We start from the raw sequence: 23,572 nt of genomic DNA, 5'->3' as shown, positions 1-23,572 counted from the left end.
ACTCTGTGTCAGTGCTGGGATCCTCACAGCAGCCTGCGGGGCCCCGCCCGGTGTGTCCGCAGCCCCAGACCCCCTGACCTCGTCCGTGTCACTCTCCCCACCGTCATTCCGCCTCAGCCACATCAGCTCCTCCTGCTCCCAGGATTGCACCAGGCGCCCCGCTGCCTCCGGGCCTTTGATCGTGCTGTTCCCTCTGCCCGCAGGGTTCTTTTCCTTAAACATTCTCCTGGTGGCCCCTCACCTCCATCAGGCATTTGCTCTTATGTCACCTCCTCAGCAAGGTCTTCCCCCAAACTGTAATGGTCCCTGCTTCCCGCCCTCCTGCCCCCGAGTTGCTATACCTGTCTCCTTAATACTAATCGCCGCCTGATGTACATTATTATTTATTTCCTGGCTCCATTACTTGATTATCGGTTCTTTAGAGCCACACTCTTTTAACTTAAGTAACTGGGTGTTGTTGTTTTTTTGTTTTGTTTTGTTTTGTTTTAATATATTTTATTGATTTTTTTACAGAGAGGAAAGGAGAGAGATAGAGAGTTAGAAACACCAATGAGAGAGAATCATCGATCAGCTGCCTCCTGCACACCTCCCAATGGGGATGTGCCCGCAACCCAGGTACATGCCCTTGACCGGAATCGAACCCTGGACCTTTCAGTCCCGCAGGCCGACGCTCTATCCACTGAGCCAAACCGGTTACGGCGAGTAACTGGTTTTTAAAAGGATGTCCTGTCCCATCTGTAAAGTGCTTGGGAAAGTTGCCATTTTTTTTTTTGGGGGGGGGGTTCCCACTACAATAAATGAGAATTACATCCTGCCGGGCCCCCCCCCTCCCCTCCCCTGGGCACAGTCCCCTTTGGAAGTCCCGCCTGGCCCACCGCGCTGGCCTCCCGCTCCCGCAGCTGCGCCCCCAGGGTCTCTGAGCACCAGTGTGGGAACCCTGGGGCGGGTGGTCTCTCTGGGAGGCAGTGGGTCCCAGGGGCCGCAGCACCCTGGGCCTCTCGCTGAGCCACGCAGACGCCGAGGGGGCGGGGGCCAGGCTGGCTTCGCCCACAGCCGCCCCCTGACGCTGGGCTGGCGGGGGGGCGGCAGCCGGATCACACCCCCCTCCCGGCTGAAGCTGGCAGTTGCGCCTCCCTCACCTGCCTCCTCTGCTCCCCGAAGGACCTCTTTGGGAAGTCGGACCCGTTTCTCGAGTTTTATAAGCCCGGGGATGACGGCAAGTGGATGCTGGTCCACAGAACGGAGGTGAGTGCTGGGGACGGGGGTGTCTCTAAGCCAGTGGCTCTCCAGTCCAGCTGCCCCCAAGAGGGCTGTGCCCAGGGGGGCGTGATGGGGCCTGGAGGACTGGTCTCCCTGCGCAGGGCTGCCCACTCCCTCCTCGGAAGTGTGGCAGTGGGTCTCTCCATCTGGCCACTCCCCGCCCCCGCTGGGCTGCCCTGAGCCCAGCGCACTGCTGTCCCCTGGCCCACGCCCAGCCTGCCCCTCACGGCCCGTTCCGCAGGTCATCAAGTACACGCTGGACCCCGTGTGGAAGCCGTTCACCGTGCCCCTGGTGTCCCTGTGCGACGGGGACCTGGAGAAGCCCATCCAGGTGAGGGGCCCCTGCTCCCCGCTCTGCCAGCTGCAGCCGCCCTGTTTCTCCCAGGCTTTCCGGGGTGTCCCCGCAAAGCTCTTCCTTTAAAAAAAAAATGTTTGTATTGATTTCAGAGAGGAAAGGAGAGGGAGAGAGAGAAACATCAATGATGAGAGAGATCCTACTGAGCATGTGCCCTGAGCAGGAATCGAACCGTGACCTCCTGGTTCATAGACCGATGCTCAACCACTGAGCCACACTGGCCAGGCAGCTCTTTCTTACTCAGATGGAGAGAGACCCCGGTCCTGGTCCTGGGTCTGCCCAGCCCCTGAGTGACCTGGGCAGTGCTGCCAGCTGGGTTGGGTCCCTTCTCTAAAACAGGGTGACTGTCCTGAGGGGTTTGGTCGGGGAACTGAGAGGGGCTGGAGGGCTCCTCTCAGGGGGGGGAGGGGGGCAGCTCTGGGGTGACCTCGCCGGACCCACCCCAGGTCATATGCTACGACTATGACAACGACGGGGGCCACGATTTCATCGGCGAGTTCCAGACCTCGGTGTCCCAGATGTGCAATGCGCGCGACGGCGTTCCGGTACGAGGGGCGAGTGTGTGTGTGTGTGTGTGTGTGTGTGTGTGACCCTGAGACCTCAGCAGGGGCCGGGGAGGGGCCACAGGTTTTGGAATCAGGCAGACGGGGGCTCAGATTTTACTTCTTTGGCTGAATGGCCTTGAAGAAGACATCCAGTCTCTCTGGGCCTCAGTTTGCCCATCTGACAAATGGGGATGGAGTAGAGTGGGAATGAAATGAAATGATACAGGGAAAGGGCCCAGCCCATAGCGCGCACTCAGGAGCTGCCCACGTCACTGACCCTGAGAAGCCAGGCCCTGGGTGCCAGGTCTGGGCTCATGAGTGGGGATATGACATGGATGTGCAGTCAGCATAGAGGCAGCTCTCCTACCTTGGGGAGCCACAGCTTGGGGTGAACCCCAGGGGGCAGGACCCATTTCTGGGTGTGGACATCCAGGAAGGCTTCCTGGAGGAGGCACGCCACCCCTGGTCAATGCTGCGGAGGGGATTCTGGGGTCCAGAGGAGGGTCAGTCCCCAGGCAGGCCCTGAGGTGAGCTCCTCTCCCTCCTCCCAGCTGGAGTTCGAGTGCATCAACCCCAAGAAGCAGAGGAAAAAGAAGAACTATAAAAACTCGGGCATTATTATCCTGCGATCCTGCAAGGTGAGCCAGCGGGGAGCCGGGGGAGGCCCAGGGCAGGGCTGGGGATGTGGAGAGTGTGCCTGCGGACGGCCAGCCCACTGGCAGGGCGGGGACCCACTGACGCCCCGATTCCTTGCAGATCAACCGGGACTACTCCTTCCTGGACTACATCCTGGGCGGCTGCCAGCTCATGTTCACCGTAAGCCCCCCCCCACCCCTGAGGGTCCTGCAGGAGGGGCTTCCCGGGCCCAGGGGGTGACCGCCTGGCGGGTGGGCCCGAGCCTGGGCTCTGCCCGCCCTGGCGCCTCAGGCGCCCAGGCCCCTTGGGGGTCTGAGGGACGAGGAGGAGTTGGTGTGGGGTGGGTGAGTGTCTGGGAGAACAGGGAGCCTGCCCGGCTCTTTAGGGGGCAGGAGCCCCGGGACTAAAGGCCTGGAGAGGGGAGCCGGGGAGCCGGGAGGCGGAGGGGGAAGGAATTGGGCTCTGAGTTGGCTTTGTGCCCCGTCTGGATAACAGACTCGATGCTCAGGCCACTGTGAGCCACAGCTGGCGTTGGAGCCCCCGGAGTGACTCAGGTGTCAGCTGCCTCTCTGCTCCCCGCAGCGGGCTCCCCGCGGGCGAGATGGGGAGCTGAGGTCTCTGCTCACTCGGGGGGGCCTCCTCCCCACCCCGCAGGTGGGGATAGACTTCACAGCCTCCAACGGCAACCCCTTCGACCCCTCCTCCCTGCACTACATCAACCCCATGGGCACCAACGAGTACCTGTCAGCCATCTGGGCCGTGGGGCAGATCATCCAGGACTACGACAGGTGAGCGGGGAGGGACCCGCGGGCCGCCCGGCTCCTGCCACGCGGCCGGGCCCCGGGCCCCCCCGGGGGAGTTTCCACTGGAGGGCGAAGATGGGGGGACATCCCTGACGTCTCCACAGACCAGTGTACGAGGGAGGCAGGGGCTAGGCGGAGCGCCAGAGAGAGGGGGAGCCCGGGGTACCGGGGAACCCCCCTCCCCCCCCGAGAGAAGGGGCCATCGGAACTGGGCCTTGGAGGATGAGGAGGAGTTCCCGAGGGGAACAGACGGAGGGGAGGTGTCCCGGGAGGGGCTGCCCAGGATTGGGGTGGGGTGGCCTGTGGTCAGAGGCCAGGGCTGGGGGACGGGGTGAGGGAGGGCGGGAGGGAGGGGATGGGGCCGAGCGCCAGTGTTCTCCTTTGGGGAGAACGTTCCCAGCCATGAAGGAAGGCTGAGTGAGCCAGGGCCTTCATTTCCACCATGCCTGGTCTAGGGGCTGCATGAGTCCCCTCGGGTGAGAAGGATCCTAGAATAAGGTGACCAGACAACCCGCTTTTGGCAGGACAGCCCTGATTTTCAACGATGACAGTCCCGATTTCCAACAATTTGTCCCGAGTCCCGCGGCATTTTTAAAAAGTCCCTATCGGGACTGTCCCACCCAAAGCGGGACGTCTGGTCACCTTAATCTGGAAGCTGTGTGCAGGCCCACGGGTTAGACGCCCTGTGTCTGTCACAGTGTAGACGGCAGACACACACCAGATGCCCAGAGGCAGGTCTGCGCTCTGCCAGAGCCGGTGAGCTCCTTCTGTGAGTGAGTGAGACACAGAGGCCCAGGCCCGGGGAAGGCTGGGGAGGGGAGTGCGGGGCTGCGGCCCCGTCCCGCTGTCTCACGGCGATTTTTCTCCTCTCTCTCATCAGCGATAAGATGTTTCCCGCCCTCGGGTTCGGGGCCCAGTTACCCCCAGACTGGAAGGTGAGTGAAGCCGGACTCCCGGCCGAGATGGGATGTGAGTGTATCGCCCCCCCAAGATCTGCTTCGGAGAGTCGGGCGCTCAGCCCTGCTGCCTGCCTTTGAGTTGCCTCCAAACCCACGCTGCTTTGTCATCCTGAACCTCCCCCCACCCCCACCCCCGAGCAGGACAGGGATGCTGTCTGCCCCCCCTCCTTGGTACCCGAGTTGGGGGCAGGGGGGGTGCAGAGATGAAGAGGATATCAGACTTAGCAAATACAAACACAGGCAACCCATTGAATGTCAGATTAACAAGGTGTTTTTTTTTGTTTTGTTTTGTTTTTAATATCAGCATGTCCTAAATATTGTCTGGGAAATGCTTATCCTAAAATATCCATTCTTTGTCTGAAATTCAAATGTAACGGGGCATCTGTATTCTGTCTGGCAGCCCCAAAGACAGGCAGGGTCATGAGTGCGGAGATGGGACAGCATGGGCCAGAGGAGGGCCCCAGTCCAGCCTGGGGATATCAAGGAAGGCTTCCTGGAGGAGGCGTGGTCTGAGCCCCAGGGGAAGCAGGGATACTCAGTGACTGGGGGTGGCACTGGGGCAGGCAGCGTGGCAGAGAGAACAGCCCGTCCACGGCCGGGCGGCCGGCAGGGGAAGCAGGCCAGTTGGAGGAGCAGCGGGAAGGTGGGCGTGGTGGACTGTCTGTGGAGGATGGGCAGGACAGAGAGAGAGGAGGCTGGAGGGGCGGGGGGCAAGCCCTGCAGGGCTCAGACGCATCTTAAAGAGCAAAGGGCACTGCCCACTGCCGCAGGGTGCAGGGGAGGGTCTCAATCCAGTTGGCATTTTTGAAGGCCCACGCTGGCGGTGGAGGGGGACTGGCTGAGCTGGGGGTGGGCTGGATGGAGGGATGGAGGGAAGGGACGATGTTCGTTTTTCAGGGGCAAGAACAGGGGGGTTCGGGTGGCCTGCCTGAGGCCACATTTAACAACAGGGGCCTTGCAGTGGTCTATGTACAAAGATAATAATTTAATAAAAAAAAATAATAAAAAACAACAACAGGGGACTTGTTCCCAACTGGACAGATGGACCCTGAGGTGGGTTCTCAGAAGCTGCAGCCTCTTCGATGAGAAGCCCCGGGGGCAGGGGGTGTCCAGGGGCTCCTACACCTGCGGGTCTGTCCCGGCCGGTGCGCCCGCCCGTCCATCCACATTGCTCGCCGCACATGCTCCTTCCAGAATGAGCGCCCGCGCCCCAGCCTCCCCAGGGAGGATGGTTTTCACCTGGAACCTCAGAGCGCGGCTGTGGGACCTGCTGGCCGCCCTGTGGCAGGGGGCAGGGTCCCGCAGGACCAAATGGGTGCCTGCCGCGGGGAGAGGCGGCAGGGAGGGCTGGTGCCGGCAGGCCCAGCGGGAGCCTGTTGCTAGGACACCGGCCAGCTTCCAGAGAACCGGCTCCATGACATGTTCTCTTGCGCAAAAGCCTCCTGGAAAATGTCACAGGCCAGCTCCGGGGAGACGGGGGCTTGGCCAGGCTGGAGGGAGGCCGGGACCAGGCGGGGAGAGAGCAGAGAGCTCTGTCCCATCCTCCCTGCCAGGCCGGGGCCCTCCCGGCCTGACCCCCTCTCTCTCATTCTAACCCGCCTTGCTCCCACCCCGGAACCTTCTGTCCTTCCTTCCCGCCCCAGGCCCTTTGCATGTTGCTTCCTTTCCCTGGCTCCCACAGCGCTTCCTGGGAGAGATCAGCCCCGACCCCATGGCCAGGCCTCCTCTGGCAGGACCCCTCCTCCCTGCGGGCACTGTCCTCTGCGCTGTGGTCACTCTGTGTGGGTGAGCGCCATGCTGGGCAGGAGGGTGTCCCAGCATGCACTTGGGTGGGTGTTTGTTGACAGTGAATTTGAGGTCCTGGGGCCAGAGTAGGCAGAGGTGCTGGTTCTGAGGGTGGGACGCTGGGAGGAGCCAGGAGGACGGGCTCCCTGCCCCTGGGGTGTCAGTTCCCCCCTGGCCTCGGCAGGGGCTGAGGGGTACAGGAAGTGTCCCCCTGAGGAGGTGGCGTGAGGGCGTGGGCCTTGGAAATGAGCTGGAATTAGGTGAAGGGGGAGACGGGGCAGAGGAAGGGCTGGGAGGGGAGGAACACCGTGGGGTGACACCCCTCGTTTCACAGATGGGGAAACGGAGGCTTACGGAGGCAGCTCTGAGGTCGGCTGCCTCTACCTCTGAGCCTCAGCCTCTGCCAGGGCCGCAGGGAGCGGAGCCTTAAGTGACTCACTGAGCAGGCCCGGAGCGGGCCAGGGGAGGTCAGCGGGGACCGCTGGTGTCACAGGCCCCGGGGAGACCCAGGACAAAGACCGGTGGCCAGCCGGTCCCCAGGGGCCCCTAATCGGCTTGGTGTGGCCTCTGTGCAGCTGGTTGTTTACTGGTGTTTTCCGGGCAAACCAGGGCAACCAGTGTGGGAGGGGCGGTGCTTGGGCAGCCAGGACACCTGCCCCGCCACCCCCCCCCCGGCCTGTTGCTGGCTCTGCTGGGGCTCACTCACGTGACCCGGGCATCCTCGGCCCTCCCTGAACCTCAGTGTTGCCACCTGGGGAATGGACCAGCTGCCATAGGTAACCTAAGAGGCCTGGGGAGGAGGCTGACCTCCCCCAGCCCCACCCCCTGGACCCCATGCCTCGCCCTCCCCCAAAGAGGGGGAAGGAGTAGGAAGGAAGAGTCTGGGAGGCCCAGAAAGGTAAATATCAGTCCACCCCTATCAGGGGGGACTTTTCCCCCTCGGTCTCTAAAACCTCCCAAAATCTGATTTTGTAGGAAATCATGGGCCCAAAGGAGGCCTGTTTCCCTGGCAACCGTTTTCCTCTCTCAGCCCCCTCCAGGCAAGCCCCCCTCCAGATCGCTGTAGAGCAGGCTCGTGAAGTTGCCACGGCAACGAGGACGGGGGGGGGGGGGAGGGGGGGAGGGGACGACCCCTACACCTGGAGCCCAGGCTGGGGACAGAGGAATGGGGACCTGGGCAGGGCATCAGGGGGCTGGCTCCCATGCCAGGCACGTAGGACTGAAGGAGCAAAAAACAGACCCCTCCCAGCCCCAGAACAGCGAAGGGGTCTCCTCCTCAGGCCTCCTGCCCACCCTCCCCTCTTGGTGCAGGAGGGCTCCCGGAGGGCTGGCGCCCAGCCCCATCTCAGGGCGGAAGGGCCTGCGTCTCTGGCCTGTTCTTCTGTGTGGCCTTGGCACCTGGCTTCCCCGCTCCGGGCCTCAGTGTGTGTGTGTGTGAAATGGGGGCCTCGGACTTCCAGCGCCTCCTCTGTAGTGTCAGGAGCTAACGGGTGTGTTTGGAGTGGTCTGTGCCCAGGCTGGAACTCCCCCTGGGCCGGACACTTCGCCCTCCTCATCAAAAACCCGCCAGGCAGGAGCACCTGCTGAGGCCCGCGGGCTTGTGGGAAGTGAGCGCAGGAGGCAGCCTGGCCTTGCATGAACGTGAGGCCGCAGGCACGTTCTCGTCCGAGCTGTGTCTCCGTTTCATCATCTCAAACATGGGGCAATGCCGGCCTGTCCCCACTGGGCGACGCGAGGAAGGACGAGGGGAGGATTGCGAAGCAGGGACACGGGGCGTGGCACGCGGTAGGGAAGGGGGCTGAGTGGAGCGTTTGAACCTAAGGGAGGAGGGAGAGTGGGGGGACCCCTTTCTGAGCTCTGGCTCTCCTGAGGCCCCGGGCTCTGCAGCACCCCCAGTCTCCCTGCAGCCCTGATGGGGTCTAGTTGTGGTCCACGCGTGTTCCCCATGGTCCACGCGTGTTCCCCGTGGTCCACGTGTGTTCCCTGTGCAGGCAGCCCGTGACACGGGGGGGACTCTGGTTCTGGCCCCAGCACACACGAGAGCTGATGGCAAAGGGGCATTCCGAGTGCGCCTAGACCACGGTCGGCAAACTGCGGCTCTTTGGCCCCTGGGGTGTGGCTCTTCCACAAAATACCGCGTGCGGGCGCGCACGTACAGTGCGATTGAAACTCCGTGGCCCATGCGCAGAAGTCGGCTTTCGGCTCCAAAAGAAATTTCAGTCGTTGTCCTGTTGATGTTTGGCTCTGTGGACTAATGAGTTTGCTGACCACTGGCCTAGACCCACCGCCTCAGAGGTACCTCTGCCCACTCAGGCAGCCCCCCTCTGAGGACGGCCGGGGTGATGTGGAGGGGTCGGGGGTCTGTCTGTGTGGCTCAGACCCAGCCGTAGATCTTACGCAGCTGTGGGCCATCAGAGGCCCTGACCTCGGGGAGGGGAGCAGTAAAGAGCCAGGTGCCCAGGGAGGCAGTCTGGGCGCAGCAGGAGCTGGGACCAGGGGAGGAGGGCTAGGACCAGGTTGGGGCCAGGAGGCCGCCCGCTGAGCCATCTTCTCTGCATTTCAGGTCTCCCATGAGTTTGCCATCAACTTCAACCCCACCAACCCCTTCTGCTCAGGTGAGCCTCAACCTCCCACACCTGCCCTAGGTTTGGCCGGCCGCCTTCCTGGGCGGAGGGAGGGCAGAGAACAGGCCTCCAGGCTTCCGTTACCCTCCTCCTCTCCCCGCCCCCTCCGGCTTTCTCAGAAGGAGACAGGTGGGGGCTGGAGTTGCAGGTTGGAGTCAGGCGGTCCTGGGTTCGAGGTGAGCTGCTGCCCTTTCCTGGCTGGGTGACCTTGGAGAGATCACTGCACCTGAGCCTTTGGCTTCTCACCTGCTCTGGGGAGATGGGATGCCTGCTTAGCCCACTTCACTGTGGTCAGGCGGGAATTCAGGAAAGCGCTGACAGGAAGCCCTGGGTAGACCAGAAGAGGGTAAGGCCAGAGATTACACCCCTGTCCCTCACTTCCTGCCAGCTCTGGCTGGGAGGGCCCAGCCCTGCCCCACTCCTCTCTGCCTTTCAGGGGAGCGTTGGCACCTAAGGGTTGACGGTTGCCTGGGGCAGGGAGGAGGAAGGGGCAGGCAGTGGCGGGCAGTCTGTGCTCAGCCCCGTACCCCAAGGCCTTAGAGAATCTCTGAGCCCCGGAGTGAGTTAGGAAAATACTGGAGAGGAACAGGAGCTCCGGGTGGGTATGGAAGAGGGTGGTCCCTGGCCTGGGTGAGGCACTCACCTTCCTGGGGGAGCCCCGAAGCTGGCCTGGTCTGTACTTGGAAGGGAAACACATCAAGTCCCCAACTTGGGGACGATGCTGAGACTCAGAAGCCATAAATTGGCAAGACATGTGACCCTGCACTCCTGCCGGGGTCTGCCTGGTTTGGAGCGGGTCTCCAGAGATATGTTGTCCAAGTTCCTGTTCGTCATGTCACCTTCGTTTCTGGCCAGAGACCTTCTAGGGAGGCCCACGGGGCGGGCGGATATTCTTGGGCTCAGAAGGGTGGCTGTTTGCAGAGCACCTACTGTGTGCAGGGCCGGGGGAAGCAGCTCAGTCCCCCCAGCAAAAGCCCCAGCAAAAGCCTCAGCGGGTCCCCGGTGGACTTCCTGGTGGCTCCCCGTGGCCCTGGCGTGTCACCGCAGGCTTTTCCAAGTCTGCCCGCCCCCCTCCCGCCCACTGCCCCAAAGTTATCAGTCTCATGAAAGGGGAACAGGCTCAGAAAGATTAAACTTGCCCCAGGTCCCACAGCTAAGAAGTGGCAAAAGTAAGATTTGAACTCAGGCCTGTCTGACTCCACATTCGGGGCTCTTTATAGCGCCCTGCCCTGCCCTCCGGGAGCTTCCAGCGGGGCCGCTGGGGTGAGCAGTCGGGGTGAGAGGGCGGGGGCTGAGGGAGCACCGGGCTGACCGAGACTCCTCTCCGAGGCAGGCGTGGATGGCATCGCCCAGGCGTACTCGGCCTGCCTGCCCCACATCCGCTTCTATGGTCCCACCAACTTCTCGCCCATCGTCAACCACGTGGCCCGGTTTGCAGCCCAGGCCACGCAGCAGCAGACGGCCACGGTGAGTGGGGGGGGGGGGGGGGCCCTGAGACAAGCCCCTCCCCAGCTCTGGGCCTGTTTCCGTTCTGAAATGGGAGAAGGAAAGCTTGGGGGTGGGGAGGGGACGACACTGTGAGCATCTGGGGCAACATGAATGGGGCCGCGTCTGGGGCTGGCCTGGGAGTGGCTTTTCATAAAATTCCTGGGGCTCCGGGCTGGGATTGTTTGGATGCCTGCAGCCAGCCAGGCCATTGTGCTGGCCAGGCTATTATCCCCTGAGCCCGCTTTCAGAGGAATGGAAAAAAGACCTGCATTCTTGTTGAAGGGGAAAAACCAGGAGGGGAAATGGGAAGGGAGCCAGTAGCCCTTGCACCTGCTGAGAGCTGGTAGGACTGAGGTGGAGGTGGGGCCTGGGAGACATGGCCCCTACAGGCTGGATCCTAGGTCTGCAGGGGGCCTGGGCCCCGGGGAGGGCCAGGAAGGTGCCTACGCTGAGGGGAGGACTGGCCCATTCCCTGAGCAAGTCTGCATCCTGACCATTCCTAATCCTCCCAACACTCCAGCCACTTTATGGTGACCTGGCCCTCCCTGCGGAGCCAGCTCCCTCCTGTTGCCCACCCCATCTCTGGGCAGGAGAGGGGCCAGGGCGTCGCTATTGGCTCCACTTACACCAGGAGTGGGTACTAATAGGTCTCACCTTGCTCAGAATGTGGGGGCGGTGGGCTGTCTGATGGTTCAGCCCTGTGAGAGATGGCTCACCTGTCTGAATTCAGATGGCAGACTCGGAGACAGAAGTATGGCGAAAAGGAGACGTTACTACCGTCTGGAGAGGGGGCGTCCGTCCCATTGTACAGGCACACCTGGTGCAGCCAGCATAGCCTGTTCATTTAGCCCCTCCCCCGGCTCCTCATTGGCTGAGTACTATGGGGTCACCCCTTGCCTCACATGTCGCCTAGGTCCGTGGTGGGCAAACTGCGGCTCACAAGCCACATGTGGCTCTTTGGCCCCTTGAGTATGGCTCTTCCACAAAATACCACGGCCTGGGTGAGCCTATTTTGGAGAAGTGGCGTTAGAAGAAGTTTTATGTTTAAAAAATGTGGCTCTCCAAAGAGATTTCAATCACTGTCCTGTTGATATTTGGCTCTGTTGACTAATGAGTTTGCCGACCACAGGCCTAGGTCTTGCCATCTCCCATTGGGCTGAGGCCTTTCTAGCTGCCTCCACCTCCCCCGTCCAGCTGAGGCAGACGTCCCGGGGGTTTCCACCATGATGCGGGCCCACATGCAGTTCTTTGTTCCTCTTCCCGCCTCCTGCTTTCTGTTTGCCCTGGGGAAATTCAGCAAATCCCATCAAAAGCCAGCCACGCTGGAGATGGGTCACAGGGGTCCATTTCCTACAGTCCCAAGCTCTCGGAGGCCCCAAAACCCTGCTCATACTCCAGCGCCCCCACTTCGTGGCTGTGGGACCCGCAGCAGGTTGCTTTAGCTCTCTGGACCTGTGCCTCACCTGAACCATGCAGGTGCTGGAACAGCAGGGTGAGCATTCAGCCAGATGAGCGTGCCCACTGCTCAGCCCAGGGCCTGACGCACCATGTGTGCTCGGAGTGTGGGTGGCTGCATCTTCTGGGGTCGTCTCTCGGGCCAGCATTTGGTGAGGCCGAGCACATTTGGGCCCGAGGCAAAAGAAAACCATCGGAGCGTTAACGGATGCTTTTATGCAGCCGCTGTGGGGGACTAGTTGGTGTGGTTTCGCCCTCCGTTCACACGCACACGCATGCACGCCCACGCAGAGGAAAGACAGCAGGTGGTAGGAAGTGTCTCTCTAGGCAGAGCTGTACTCCATTCATTCACACAACACGTCTTTTGTTTTTAAATGTATTTTTATTATTGATTTCAGAGAGAGAGAGAGAGAAACATCAATGATGAGAAAATCATGGATCAGCTGCCTCCTGCACAACCCTCACTGGGGATCGAGCCCACAACCTGGGCATGTGCCCTGACCGAAATTTGAGCCATGACCTCCTGGCTCGCAGGTGATGCTCAGCCACGCTGTCTGGGCCACACAACACATCTTTACCGAGAATATTTCGGGGGGGGGGGGGGGGGACGGGACACACACACACGACTGTGATACACAAGAAACAGCCTCTCTCCTCCCAGAGCCCTGCAGTCTAGTGCGGGAGCGGGCCAGAGAGCAACAACTGAGAGACAAGGCAATTAAACCTGCGGTGACAGAAGCAGTCATAAAGGTGGCACCTGACCCAGAGGGCGCAGGAAGGCTTCTTGGGAAAGTGATGTCCAGGCTGAGACTTGGAGGATGCTTGAGAGTCAGCCTCGAGTCATGTGTGTGCAGGTGCATGTGTGAACATGTGTGCATAGCAGAGCATCCCAGGCAGAGGGAACAGCACGTGCAGAGCCTGGAGGCACGGTGTGTGGCATTCCTGAAGGAGTGTGGTGGCAGAGGGCTGAGCCAGCTCCCACCGGCCAGGGAGGAGGTGCGGAATCTGAATGAAGTTACCGTTGAGGGCAGGGGGAGCCACTGAAGGGTGTTAAGAGGTTCTGGTGGGGCCAGGGAGCTCCTGCCACAGGGCCTTCTTGTCCATGGCCCATTCCTGGTTGGCCTCTAGGTGTCTGGTGTTCCTGTGGAGCGTTCCTAGGAAGCAGCCTGGACGCTGGGAATTCCCCCCTTCCATTCCCACCCCAGGCAAACCCACTTCTCAAATAAGCCAGGGAGTGAGTGCAGACTGCCTGGAACTGTGTGGTCAAGTCAGTTTCCTTATAAATCAAATCACAGTGTTGTATGGGTTACTGGCGAGTTCCAGTCCTAGAAACCCAAAGGACCTCTGGCAAAGGCAGAAGATGCGAGGGGATCCGTGGAGGGTGCTGGGAGCACAGAGAGGGTGAGATGGCCTGTGAGGTGGAGAAGAGGGTGCACGGGGCTATCCTGAGGCTTGTTCAGGGTGTTGGGGAAGGAAGGGGTGCCCCAAGGAGGAGCCCCCCTGATGGGCAACGCTGGCAGTGGAAACGGATCAGGGCCGGGAGGCCTTCCCATCTGAGAGGGAGACGCTCAGGTGGGTTTTGGAGCTGAGGCTGGGAAGGCTGTGCCAGGCGGAAGCGGGAAAGGCTCCGTGGAGGTGGGAAATGTTGGGGTAGCGTAGACCAGGGCTGTCTGTGGGGACAGCAGAGCCCCTTCCCCCTCCTACTGCCCGATTCTGCCCTTCTTTCTCCCTGATCACAGCCCCGTCTGAGCTGTCTTGAGGGTGAGGGGCTTGGACCCCTGGAGTTGTAATGAACCCTGGGCTCTGCCTACGCTGGGCAAGGAGCCCAGGACTTCCATCGCCAAGGCTGGTGATCCCAAGCTGAGGACAAACGTGACGTGGGCATGGTGACCAGCTGGTTGGCACCCAGGAACCAGGTGCAAGTCCAGTGCCCCGGCTCTGGACCCTGCCCTGGGCTGCTGTGTTGGACTTTCTGGCCTCCTGACCCTAGGGTGCAGGCCCCACTCCTGGAGAGAACTGCAGGCAGAGGGGAGAACCCCACCTTTGGAGTCAGCGAGGCTTGGCTCAGAACTGAGGCTGGCTGGGAGGCCTGAAGTCACTTAACCTCACTCTGCACCTTGTCTCTAAGAGGGCACTTGCACTTGAAGGTGTCAGGTCAGGCCTGTGACAGGGACTTCCTCATCCAGATAGTTGGTGCCCACTGCCCTGCAGAGCCCAGGCCCTGTCTGTGCCCACCTCCCTGGACAGGGCTGAGGGAGGCTCAGGCCTGCGCGCTCCAGGTCTCCCAGTGCAGACATGAGGCTGATTGAAGGGGGAGCCAGCAGGGCCATGAGGGGTGGAGGATGGGAGGCCCGTGCCACCCCTTTTTTTCCTCCTGCATTGCCAGGCTTCTCAAGTCTTCCTGCCCGCGAGGCGCCCTGGAATATTTCTGGTGGAATGGAAGCGCCCGATTCAGGGAAGGGTTGCTGGGATAGGGAGCTGGCAGCAGCGGCCTTCCACTGCAGGGGTTCAGGCCACCATCTCCATAGCAACAGGTATCCCTGTGTCAAGGGTTTGATCTCTTAAAGGCACAGTGCAGGAGCCAGCCTACTGCTGCCAGGACTGGGATTAGGATCGTGGGGTTCACGCTTCCATGTGACTCACCCCCTCCTTCCCCAGTTTATGCTTGGGGCACAGGCAGGAGAGCAAGGCATCCTACGGGCTGAACTTGTATGCCCTGTAGGGCCCTCAGGGAGCAGACAGGTGTGAAGTTGGCCGAGTGCTGGCCTGGGGGCACACTTGGGCCTGCCCTCCATAACCTTGATTAGTCTGGGCCCGAATTTCCTCTCCAGAGAAGCAGAAGGGTCAGTGAAAGAGGCAAAGGCGCTCTAAGCAGAGGTGAGGCCGCTTAGAGCGGATGGAGAAAACAGAGTTCCCCAGAAGAGTCAGAGGCGGCTAACGACAGAGCCGAGCTGAAAACAAGTCTCAGGCTGAGACTGGGCCGGGCTGTAAACAGACAAGCGGGCTGCAGGGCCCGGTGCTGGAGGGGGCGGGACCCGCTACAGTGGCCTTCCTCCCATGGGCCAGAGGGCTTTGAGAGGTGTGACTGGGATGGGGGGAGGAGAAGGGGCCTCAGGGCCCAGCTGAGTGCCCGCCGGCCCCCTCCCCGCAGCAGTACTTCATCCTCCTCATCATCACGGACGGCGTCATCAGTGACATGGAGGAGACGCGGCACGCCGTGGTGCAGGCCTCCAAGCTGCCCATGTCCATCATCATCGTGGGCGTGGGCAACGCCGACTTCGCTGCCATGGAGTTCCTGGACGGGGACAGCCGCAGGCTGCGCTCCCACACGGGGGAGGAGGCCGCCCGCGACATTGTGCAGTTCGTGCCCTTCCGCGAGTTCCGCAACGTGAGTGGGGCCAGGCCGGGAGGGGGCGGCACCGGGCCCCCCGAGCCGTAAAAACCCAGGAGGAAAGCCTGGGATTGTCTGCCCAGTCCCAGTCCCTGAGTGGGGCCAGGCCGGGAGGGGGCACCACCGGGCCCCCCCGAGCCGTAAAAACCCAGGAGGAAGGCCGGGGATTGTCTGCCCAGTCCCAGCTCCTCCCGCCTCAGCTCCACTGACTGCGCACTTCCTGCGGGCCCACTAAGTGCCAGGTGCCATGCTGTGCCAGGTGCCATGCCAGGCCCTGTGCTGGACAAGACTCCGGGCAGGGCTTCCTGGAGGACCTGCCCTCTCACTCTGACCAGAAGTCAGTTACCCACGAGGCAGGTTTCAGGAGACAGAAGGGCGAGAGCAAAGGCCTAGAGGGGAGAGGCATTCCTCACACCCCTGGCCCGGCCTCCCGTCCCAGGTGGGAACCAGGCCCCTCTCAGGCGGCTCCTCTCCCTGAGGGCCTCTGCCAGGACCGCTGGCTCCTAGAGGGGCTGTGCCAAGTGCAGTGACGCCAGGTCCGCCCACGGGAGGCTGTGGCTGGCCTCCGGGTTACCCCCTGGTGGCTGGGCCCATGAGGAGCCTCTCAGATGCCGCCCCTGCACTGCCAGCCTGGGGCCCTTTATTTGACCAGAGGCACCCCGTGTGGCCTCGGACAAGTCCTTGACCTCTTTGAGCCTCAGTTCTCTCAGCTATGAGGACGGACCCCTCCCGCCCCCTGCTCCCCCAGGAGCTCTGGCTCAACAAGAACTCTTGCCCTAGCCAGTTTGGCTCAGTGGATAGAGCGTCGGCCCTCAAACTGAGGGTCACAGGTTCAATTCCATTCGAGGGCACATGTCCCGGCCCTCTCCCCACCCCCCGCCCCCGAGCTCCTGCAGAAGGCAACCAATCAGTGTGTCACCCTCACATTGATGTTCTCTCTGCCCCCCTCCCTCCACTCTAAATATTAACAGAAGACAATCCTCAGGTGAGCATTAACGAAAGAACTGACCACTGTTTTGTACCCGGTGGTCTCCCATCTCTGCCCAGTACCCTCTGGGTTTGCGGAGACGGTTCAGTTCCTTCTCTGGAGCATTAGTTATCTGAGGGCAAATGCCAGGCACCGGCCACCATTCATGCCTGCTCACACTGACCGAACACCCCGGTGCCTGGCTGGGTGTTCAGCAGTGAACCAGTCACGGCCCACGTACAGCAGCCAAGGCGCTCGGGATGTGTTTGCCACATGAGTGGGCTGTGCAGGAGCTTCCCTCCCACGGGCTATGAACCCAAAAAGCCCCCCGCCCCAGACGAATTCCTTCTAAAATGTTACTCCCAGGCACCCCAAGTGCTCAAGGTAAGAGTTACACTTACTCTGGCCAATGTGGCTCAGTGGTTGAGCATCAACCTATGAACCAAGAGGTCACGGTTCAATTGCCCATCAGGGCACATGACCAGGTTGTCGCCTTGATCCCCAGTGGGGGTCTTGCAGGAGGCAGCTGATCAAGGATTCTCTCTCATCATAGATGTTTCTCTCTCCCCCTTCCTAAGATTAACAAAAATATATTTTTAAAAAAGCTACACATAACTCGAAGGCACTGCTAAAGGTGGCCTTCAGGCAGGGACAGGGAGGAGGGACACCTTTGGGAGCAGCTGAGGAGTGCCCCTCACAACTTCCGCTCAGTAACCCTCCTTCTCTCCTCTCTACACCCCCCCCCCTCCACCCTGCAGGCAGCGAAAGAAACCTTGGCCAAAGCTGTGCTGGCGGAGCTGCCTCAACAAGTTGTGCAGTATTTCAAGCATAAAAACCTGCCCCCCACCAGCTCGGAGCCCGCCTGAGCCAGCCCCAGCGGCAGCATGCGCTGGCCGCCCGCCCGCCCCAGGAACATGCACGCTCGCCCTGCCTCCTGATGGGGGGCTTTTTTTCTTTTTTTAACCGATCCACATTTCTTTTTTACAATCGGACCTCCACCCCGTGTCCCCCAGCCCAGCTGGGCTTCCTTGGTTGGAGTCGACTATGATGCTTCCAGGCCAAACGGGCCACCCCTCCTCCTGTCCCCGCCACCCCTGAGTATTGAATGTACTTTGTATAATTTTTGTGGAATTATTACTGTTATTAAAGAAATAAAATTTTTACAATCATGACTAGCTGCTGACTTGGAGAGGAATGTGTCCCTGGTTCATGGGCATCACAGACCGCACCTAATTCCTGCTCCGTTTTGGATGCTGTGGCCATATCCTGTTCATTACACTCGGGGCAATAAGGAGGCTCAGACGCCCCTGTGCCAGCTCCTTCCTCAGCCGGGACCAATGGGCTCACTGCGCTGGGAGATGAACCGGAAAAGCCCTCCCCCAGCAGGCCTGGGAGGGCGGTGCTCCCGCTGTCTGGAGACCTGCGTTCCCCAGGAACAGTAAGCCTCCTGTTAAACCGGGACAGGACCTGGCACAGCGTACATGCTCAATAAACACTGTGGGTGGACAGAATGCTCCACCAGCGACTGGCCTTCCTGGCCCCTGCAGAGCCCACACCAGTGTTTGGGGATGTTCCCAGAAAACGCTCAAGAGGCCTATGTGTAACCCAGTGGTCAGCAAACTCATTAGTCAACAGAGCTAGATGTCAACAGTACAATTGAAATTTCTTTGGAGAGCCAAATTTTTTAAACTTAAACTATATAGGTAGGTAGGTTGTTATTAACTTAATTAGGTACTCTTAAGCTAGCCTTTTCTAAAAACTCAATGGGCCAAAGAGCTGCATGTGGCTTGTGAGCCGCAGTTTGCTGACCATTGGTGTAACCAATAACTGACATTTACATCAAGCACCACTTATACTGGAAGTTCTCCCATGTTGGCCCAGCCAACACCACATGGTCATCACCCCTTCTTCCTCTGGGTCCGATCTTAGTGCCCCACTTCCCCTACACACACAAAGGACAGCAGTCACTGCCACCCATTTGCTGCCCTTTCGGTGTCTCAGACACTGAGTCCGCCTTGTGGGAAAGGCGCTCTGGCCTCAGGATGCCAATAGGGCTGTCCCTAAGGACAGCAGCCATTGGTTTCTCCTGCACCCCTCTGGGCTCAGACCATAAAACCAGCCGGGAGACCCTTCTCTCAAACCCCGGCCACCCTCAGTACCCGCCCCTCTCCCACATAACACATCTCTTCTCCACCTCCCCTGGGAGCGCCTCGCAGAGGCTTGTGTATAACCAATAACTGGCGTTTATATTAAGCGCCGTTCCCTACTCTGTGTTTTAAGTGCTTCACAGGCATAATCCTGGTGAGCCTCCCAACAGCCCGCCCAGGGCCACTTCAGGGCCATTTCGGAGCCGCACACACCAGCAGGCAGCTAGTTGCATCTCTCAGAGGCAGAGCCAGACCTCAGATCCGGGTTGGCAGACTCCAGAGCCCACACTCACCCACTACATGGATACCCTCCCTGCACCCTCAGGGGTCCTCTGCTCCAGCTGGTAGTTTGTCCTTCCTCTACTGGACCCGGGAAGCCACTCACCTCCACCTCCTCTCCCAGGGAATTCTTACTAGTGGCTGCTGCACCTGGGTAACTGGTGACCTCAGGAGTCCGTGTCTACCTGGTAGAAGCGAGTGAGAGATGTTTTCATCCTATTTTTTTCTTTTTCATCCTAAGTTTCAATGCGTCTAATTCTGTAGCCACCAAGAGTCGGCTAACGTATCCTTTAGGGCAGTGTTTCCCAAACTTCTGACATATGTGTACCCCTTCTATAATTTTCGTTAACGCTGAGTACCCCTCGTACTCATGAGAACGTAGAATGAGGCGCAGCTAAGCACGGTGCAGTGCATATCCCCACCAAACTCCGGTGCAACGCGTACCCCCACCAGACTCTTCCCGCACCCCTGGGGGGACGCGTACCACACTTTGGGAAACACTGCTTTAGGGACACCCTCGCGTCTCCTGAGCAGGCCGAGGACTGCCTGGAGCCCCGATCCCCCCCAGGACATTGGGGAATCACACAAAGGTCTCCTTGTTGTTTTTCTGGAGGGGCTTAAGATGACAGCTGGGCCATATACCCACGGCTAGGACACCCGAGCCAAGGAACCGCGTGTGCCTGAGCAATTAACATTTGGCTGAGAGCGAAGCGCACAGAACCAGCTGCTTGCGGCAGCTCTGACGACCAGATCTGACCCTTCGTCCTGTTAAGTGTTCTCGCTACAACTGAGGAATGCCAACAGGAAGCACAGGCCTGCCACAAAGCACCACTGCCAGCTCCGACACCCGGCTGCAAACGGGGAGGCTGGCCTAACAGTGCTGCGGGATGGCTACTGTCCCCTGAGCACTGTGCCAGCTACCACGCCCAGTAGCTACCTAGGTTATCTCATCCTGCTAGGAAGTTGGTGTCGCAGTTCTCATTCGCTGAGGAGGAAACTGAGGCCCAGAGGGTAAGGGCCTTGCTCAAGTGACCCAGCCAGTGAATGCCTGGTCCAAGCTCACAGCCACGTGCACCTCTACCGAAGGCGGAACCAGGCCCCGTTCCCAGGAAGAAGCAGGGCAAACGTCTTAGGCAAAGGAAGCATCTCTCTTGGGTGGAAAGAGGCAGCCAGAGGGACGAACCTGAGGTGGAGAGTGAAAGAAACGCAGGGATGAGCTGAGAAACCACCTCTAGTTAGGACCTGATTTGCAGTCCAGGACGCTCCTGACAAAAGCTGGCGTCCTCCCCACTCCTGAATGCGAAAAGCCAGCTGTCCTTCCTCCCGAAAAAGACATAAACAGGTCACCGCCACCTCATTAGGTCCAGTCCCATCAGCCTCCCTGTTCTTCACAGATGCAGTGGCGGCTTTGAATTTCATGCTTCCCTCCTCCCCGCTGCCTCCTGCACCCCCACAGTGAAGACTGAGTCTGCAACCCGGGCATGTACCCCAACCAGGAATCAAACCATGATCTCCTGGTTCACAGGTTGACGCTCAACCAGTGAGCCACGCTGCTCAGGCTCAATAAAAACATTAAAAAATAACTATTATTATTATTACTGCCATTCAGCACAACATAAGCAAATTTAAAGAAACCCACCCTGAACTTCGTTTTAATCCCTCATGACCTAGTCATAAAACCCGTTATCTATTCAGACAGGAGCAGTGCTTCCTCCCAGCCGGTTTCCTGTTCTTTGGGTTTGAACCACGTGGTCTACACTGCATGCTTTACCCAGCTGCTTCCTCTACTGGACGGACCGGTCCTGCTTTGCTATTCAGATTCCCACAGAGCCTGTGTTTCAGCCCCACCGCTCCACACTACCCGGTTCAACACAACACGACGCAATGATCACCAGGAATTCTCAGTCTCGCCTGAGTCACACACACGAGCAGAACTCTCAGTCTGAAGAGCCTCAGCCTTCGCCACAATCTACTGTAGCAGCTACGGTAGATGGGAGGGGGTTGGGAGCACAGATTCAGTGCAGCAAAAGCAAGAGCTTGTTATGAGCCTTCAAATTAAGTATTGTATGTTTTCAGTTCCTGCAATGCTTTGTTCACTTCTTCCAACGTAACAGAGGCCACGAGGTAGCGGAATGGCCTCTGACTTAAGTAATACCACACAAAGAGGGCGCCTCTGATGCATCCGTCTGCCTCCTGGAACCAGCCGAGGTGGCTCGGGGACGTTCTGTAATCATGACAGCACGGGTCGCAGGAACAATGAAGCAGAGAAGCAGGTGCCTACACGGTTTTACCTACATGCCTTGTTAGAATGGAACCGACGTGCCTGTCCTGCCAGTCAGGAACAATTAGCACAGAGCGGTTCTGAAGAGGAGGAAGAACCCCCGGCATCAGTCCTGGGTGAAGAGAAGTCACCATCTGCCAATGGGCACTGGAATGCTGCTGCATGGGAAGGGGGAAAGGAAGGGGTTGGATGGGATCCAGGGGCCTCTCTGCCCACGTTAGCACTGAGCAGCTTCTCTGCCTGCCAGCCTCACAGTGTCACACATCCTGTGTCTCTGTCTCACACAGGAGGAGGGAGAAACAATTGGCGTAGGAAGCCGGGGACACACACACACACACACACACACACACACACACACGATGACAACGTCACACGGATTGCACAGGCCCGTTCTCCTGGCTTTTGTTTTGTTAATCCTCACCTGAGGATATTTTTCCTTGGACTTTTTAGAGAGGAAGGGAGGGGGAGAGAGACACATCAACCAGGGGCCTCCCCCACACACCCTGACCAGGGTTGGGGATCGGGCCTGCAACCCAGTTATGTACCCTTAACCAGAATCGAACCCAGGACCCTTCAGTCCGTGGGCCGACACTCTATCCACTGAGCCAAACCAGTAGGTTGTGTTTTTTTTAAACCCATGGCTACCTCTGTCCTTGAAGCCTCCATACCAGCCTCCCTCTGTCCTTTCCTCCCTCCCGAAGGGAGAGCCCAGCCTCCTCCTCTGAGACACAGAGATGAGCAATACCTCCGGGTCTTGGCGGCTCACCGCCTCGGAGCTGCTCTGCGTGGGAAGGGAAAGGAGCAGGAGGGGCAGTAGAGAAAAGGAGGAGGATCAGGGCAGCACCTCTAAGCCAGACACAGCTCCCAGAGTTGGAAGCCACAACCATAAAGTTATCAACCAAAGAGGAACCTCGACAGAAACAGAGCATAGCCAGAATTTGCGGGCGAGTCCATAGGAATCCAGGAGCTGCCAAAACTAAGTCATCTTGTCCACAGACCCATCAGCACTGTGATTTCTGGTTCTGATTAAATAAGGCCTATGTCTGTTCCTAAGGGTTAGTCTTATTTTTTCCTTTTTAAATATATTTTTATTGATTTCAAAGAAGATTGGAGAGGGAGAAGGAGATAAAAACATCAATGACGAGAAAGAACCATTATCGGCTGCCACCTGTATGCCCCACACTGGGATCAAGCCCACAACCCAGGCATATGCCCTGATCAGGAAGTGATCTGTGACCTCCTGGTTCATAGGTCTACGCTCACCACTAAGCCACGTCAACCAGGCTAAGGCTTAGTTTTCAATGGGATTAGGTCAAGGGAGGAGAAAGTCTGTTTTCTGAGTAAGGAAACACTTCACAGTGAAAGATGAGTGCGGAGTGACACCCCCTGCAGCTGTAGTTTTTAATCTTTAGTCACACAACCTCAAGAACTGGTTAGTTCCAGGGCAGCGCGCCAATTCATTCATTACCTGGACCAGTTCTCTCCGTCCGCATCTCCACAATACAGTGCCACCAAGCAATATGTTCATCTAGGAGAGAATGTTTAAAAGAATGCCTGTCCAAAAATGGCCCTTGCTTCCCCTGTGCTGTTCAGAAAGGGAGGGGGGGAAAAAACAAAACAAAAAAAACCCACAAACAAACAAAAAAAAAACCACCACAAGAAAGCAACATAACCCAAACCCTGTACCAGCCAGCTGCCCTGTCTTCCCAGGGCGTTTTCAGTGGGGTTTCTGCTGGGCCCTGACCCCCACCCCACACACCAGTGAGGAGAGGGGCAGGGCGGAGTGGAAAGAGAAACCAGACACAGGCGCGTGCCGGCACGTTTTTAGACGGGGTTAAAATGCCGCGGTGTGCACAGGAAGCAGGCAGAGACGATTTCTGAGGGAGGCAGCGCCTGCAGGCAGAGGAGCCATCTGTCTACTCTTGGGGGGAGCTCCCTGGATCAGGACAGGGAAGCTAGGGGGCCTCGAGGAAGCTGTTGGTCCGGAAGATGGAGGAGACGATCTTGCCGGTGGCGTTGATGGTGCCTTCGCTGTCCGAGCTGGACTCCGAGTCGCTGCTCCCGGAGTAGGCGCCCAGGCCTGGCAGGATGCCGATACAGACCGCAGCCGAGGGGCAGTGGAGGGAGGGACCGCCCAGGGACGTGCTTCCGAGAGCCACGCGAGACGAGGCTTCTGCAAAGGAGGAGGGAGGACTTTAGCTGCATCGCCCCCCTCCACAGCTGATGGTCTGCTCTCCATGTCCACACCCTGTGCCGAGGGCTTTACCATGGAAGCCTCCAAACCACCCTGTGCCGGCGACACTACTGCCCCCTCACCCTCTAGCTCACCTCCTCCTCCACATCTGAGGGCGGAAGCCTCGGCCAGGGAGCATGTGAGACCAGCGAGCGGGGAATGCCACCACGTGGGCGGAGGCTCTCTGGCCCCAGGACACCCCGTTACACTGCCACCTTAGTGACGGAAAGCCTCAATCTAGAGAACGCAGGCCTTAAGGATTGAAGGAAAAGTTAAGAGGTCCACTCCTTCTTCCTTCTACGCGTTCCCAGCCTCAGCCATTTCAACAACCTGCCATGCAAGTTTTATCCCTCATTCTACAGGT

The 23,572-nt window shown here is 59.3% G+C and overlaps 2 protein-coding genes across 5 annotated transcripts in view; one reads left to right on the top strand and one right to left on the bottom strand.

Annotated features, from left to right (window-relative positions):
* The window catches only part of CPNE2 (copine 2), a 37,182-nt gene extending 19,742 nt beyond the window's left edge, over nt 1-17,440 (top strand). The window contains exons 6-16 of one of the 2 annotated variants that reach the window (XM_036440302.2): nt 1,162-1,245; nt 1,502-1,591; nt 2,062-2,160; nt 2,712-2,798; nt 2,917-2,976; nt 3,451-3,584; nt 4,480-4,534; nt 8,907-8,958; nt 10,301-10,434; nt 15,062-15,298; nt 17,027-17,440. In XM_036440302.2, the coding sequence (XP_036296195.2) occupies nt 1,162-1,245; nt 1,502-1,591; nt 2,062-2,160; nt 2,712-2,798; nt 2,917-2,976; nt 3,451-3,584; nt 4,480-4,534; nt 8,907-8,958; nt 10,301-10,434; nt 15,062-15,298; nt 17,027-17,134 (1,140 nt within the window). In that variant the 3' untranslated portion in view covers nt 17,135-17,440. The remainder of the gene's footprint in view (nt 1-1,161; nt 1,246-1,501; nt 1,592-2,061; nt 2,161-2,711; nt 2,799-2,916; nt 2,977-3,450; nt 3,585-4,479; nt 4,535-8,906; nt 8,959-10,300; nt 10,435-15,061; nt 15,299-17,026) is intronic. The other variant, XM_045582842.1, reaches the window with a different exon arrangement.
* Nucleotides 17,441-22,362: 4,922 nt separating this feature from the next.
* Nucleotides 22,363-23,572, bottom strand: part of PSME3IP1 (proteasome activator subunit 3 interacting protein 1) — a 29,398-nt gene continuing 28,188 nt past the window's right edge. For all 3 annotated transcript variants that reach the window (XM_036440306.2, XM_036440307.2, XM_036440305.2), the window contains one exon: nt 22,363-23,148. In XM_036440306.2, coding sequence (XP_036296199.1) covers nt 22,931-23,148 — 218 coding nt within the window. In that variant the 3' untranslated portion in view covers nt 22,363-22,930. The remainder of the gene's footprint in view (nt 23,149-23,572) is intronic.

The sequence above is a fragment of the Pipistrellus kuhlii genome, unplaced genomic scaffold, assembly GCF_014108245.1.
Source record: "Pipistrellus kuhlii isolate mPipKuh1 unplaced genomic scaffold, mPipKuh1.p scaffold_m20_p_17, whole genome shotgun sequence".
NCBI lineage: Eukaryota > Metazoa > Chordata > Mammalia > Chiroptera > Vespertilionidae > Pipistrellus > Pipistrellus kuhlii.
The sequence above is the reverse complement of the archived record's forward strand: the minus strand, read 5'-3'. Positions and strand labels throughout refer to the sequence as shown.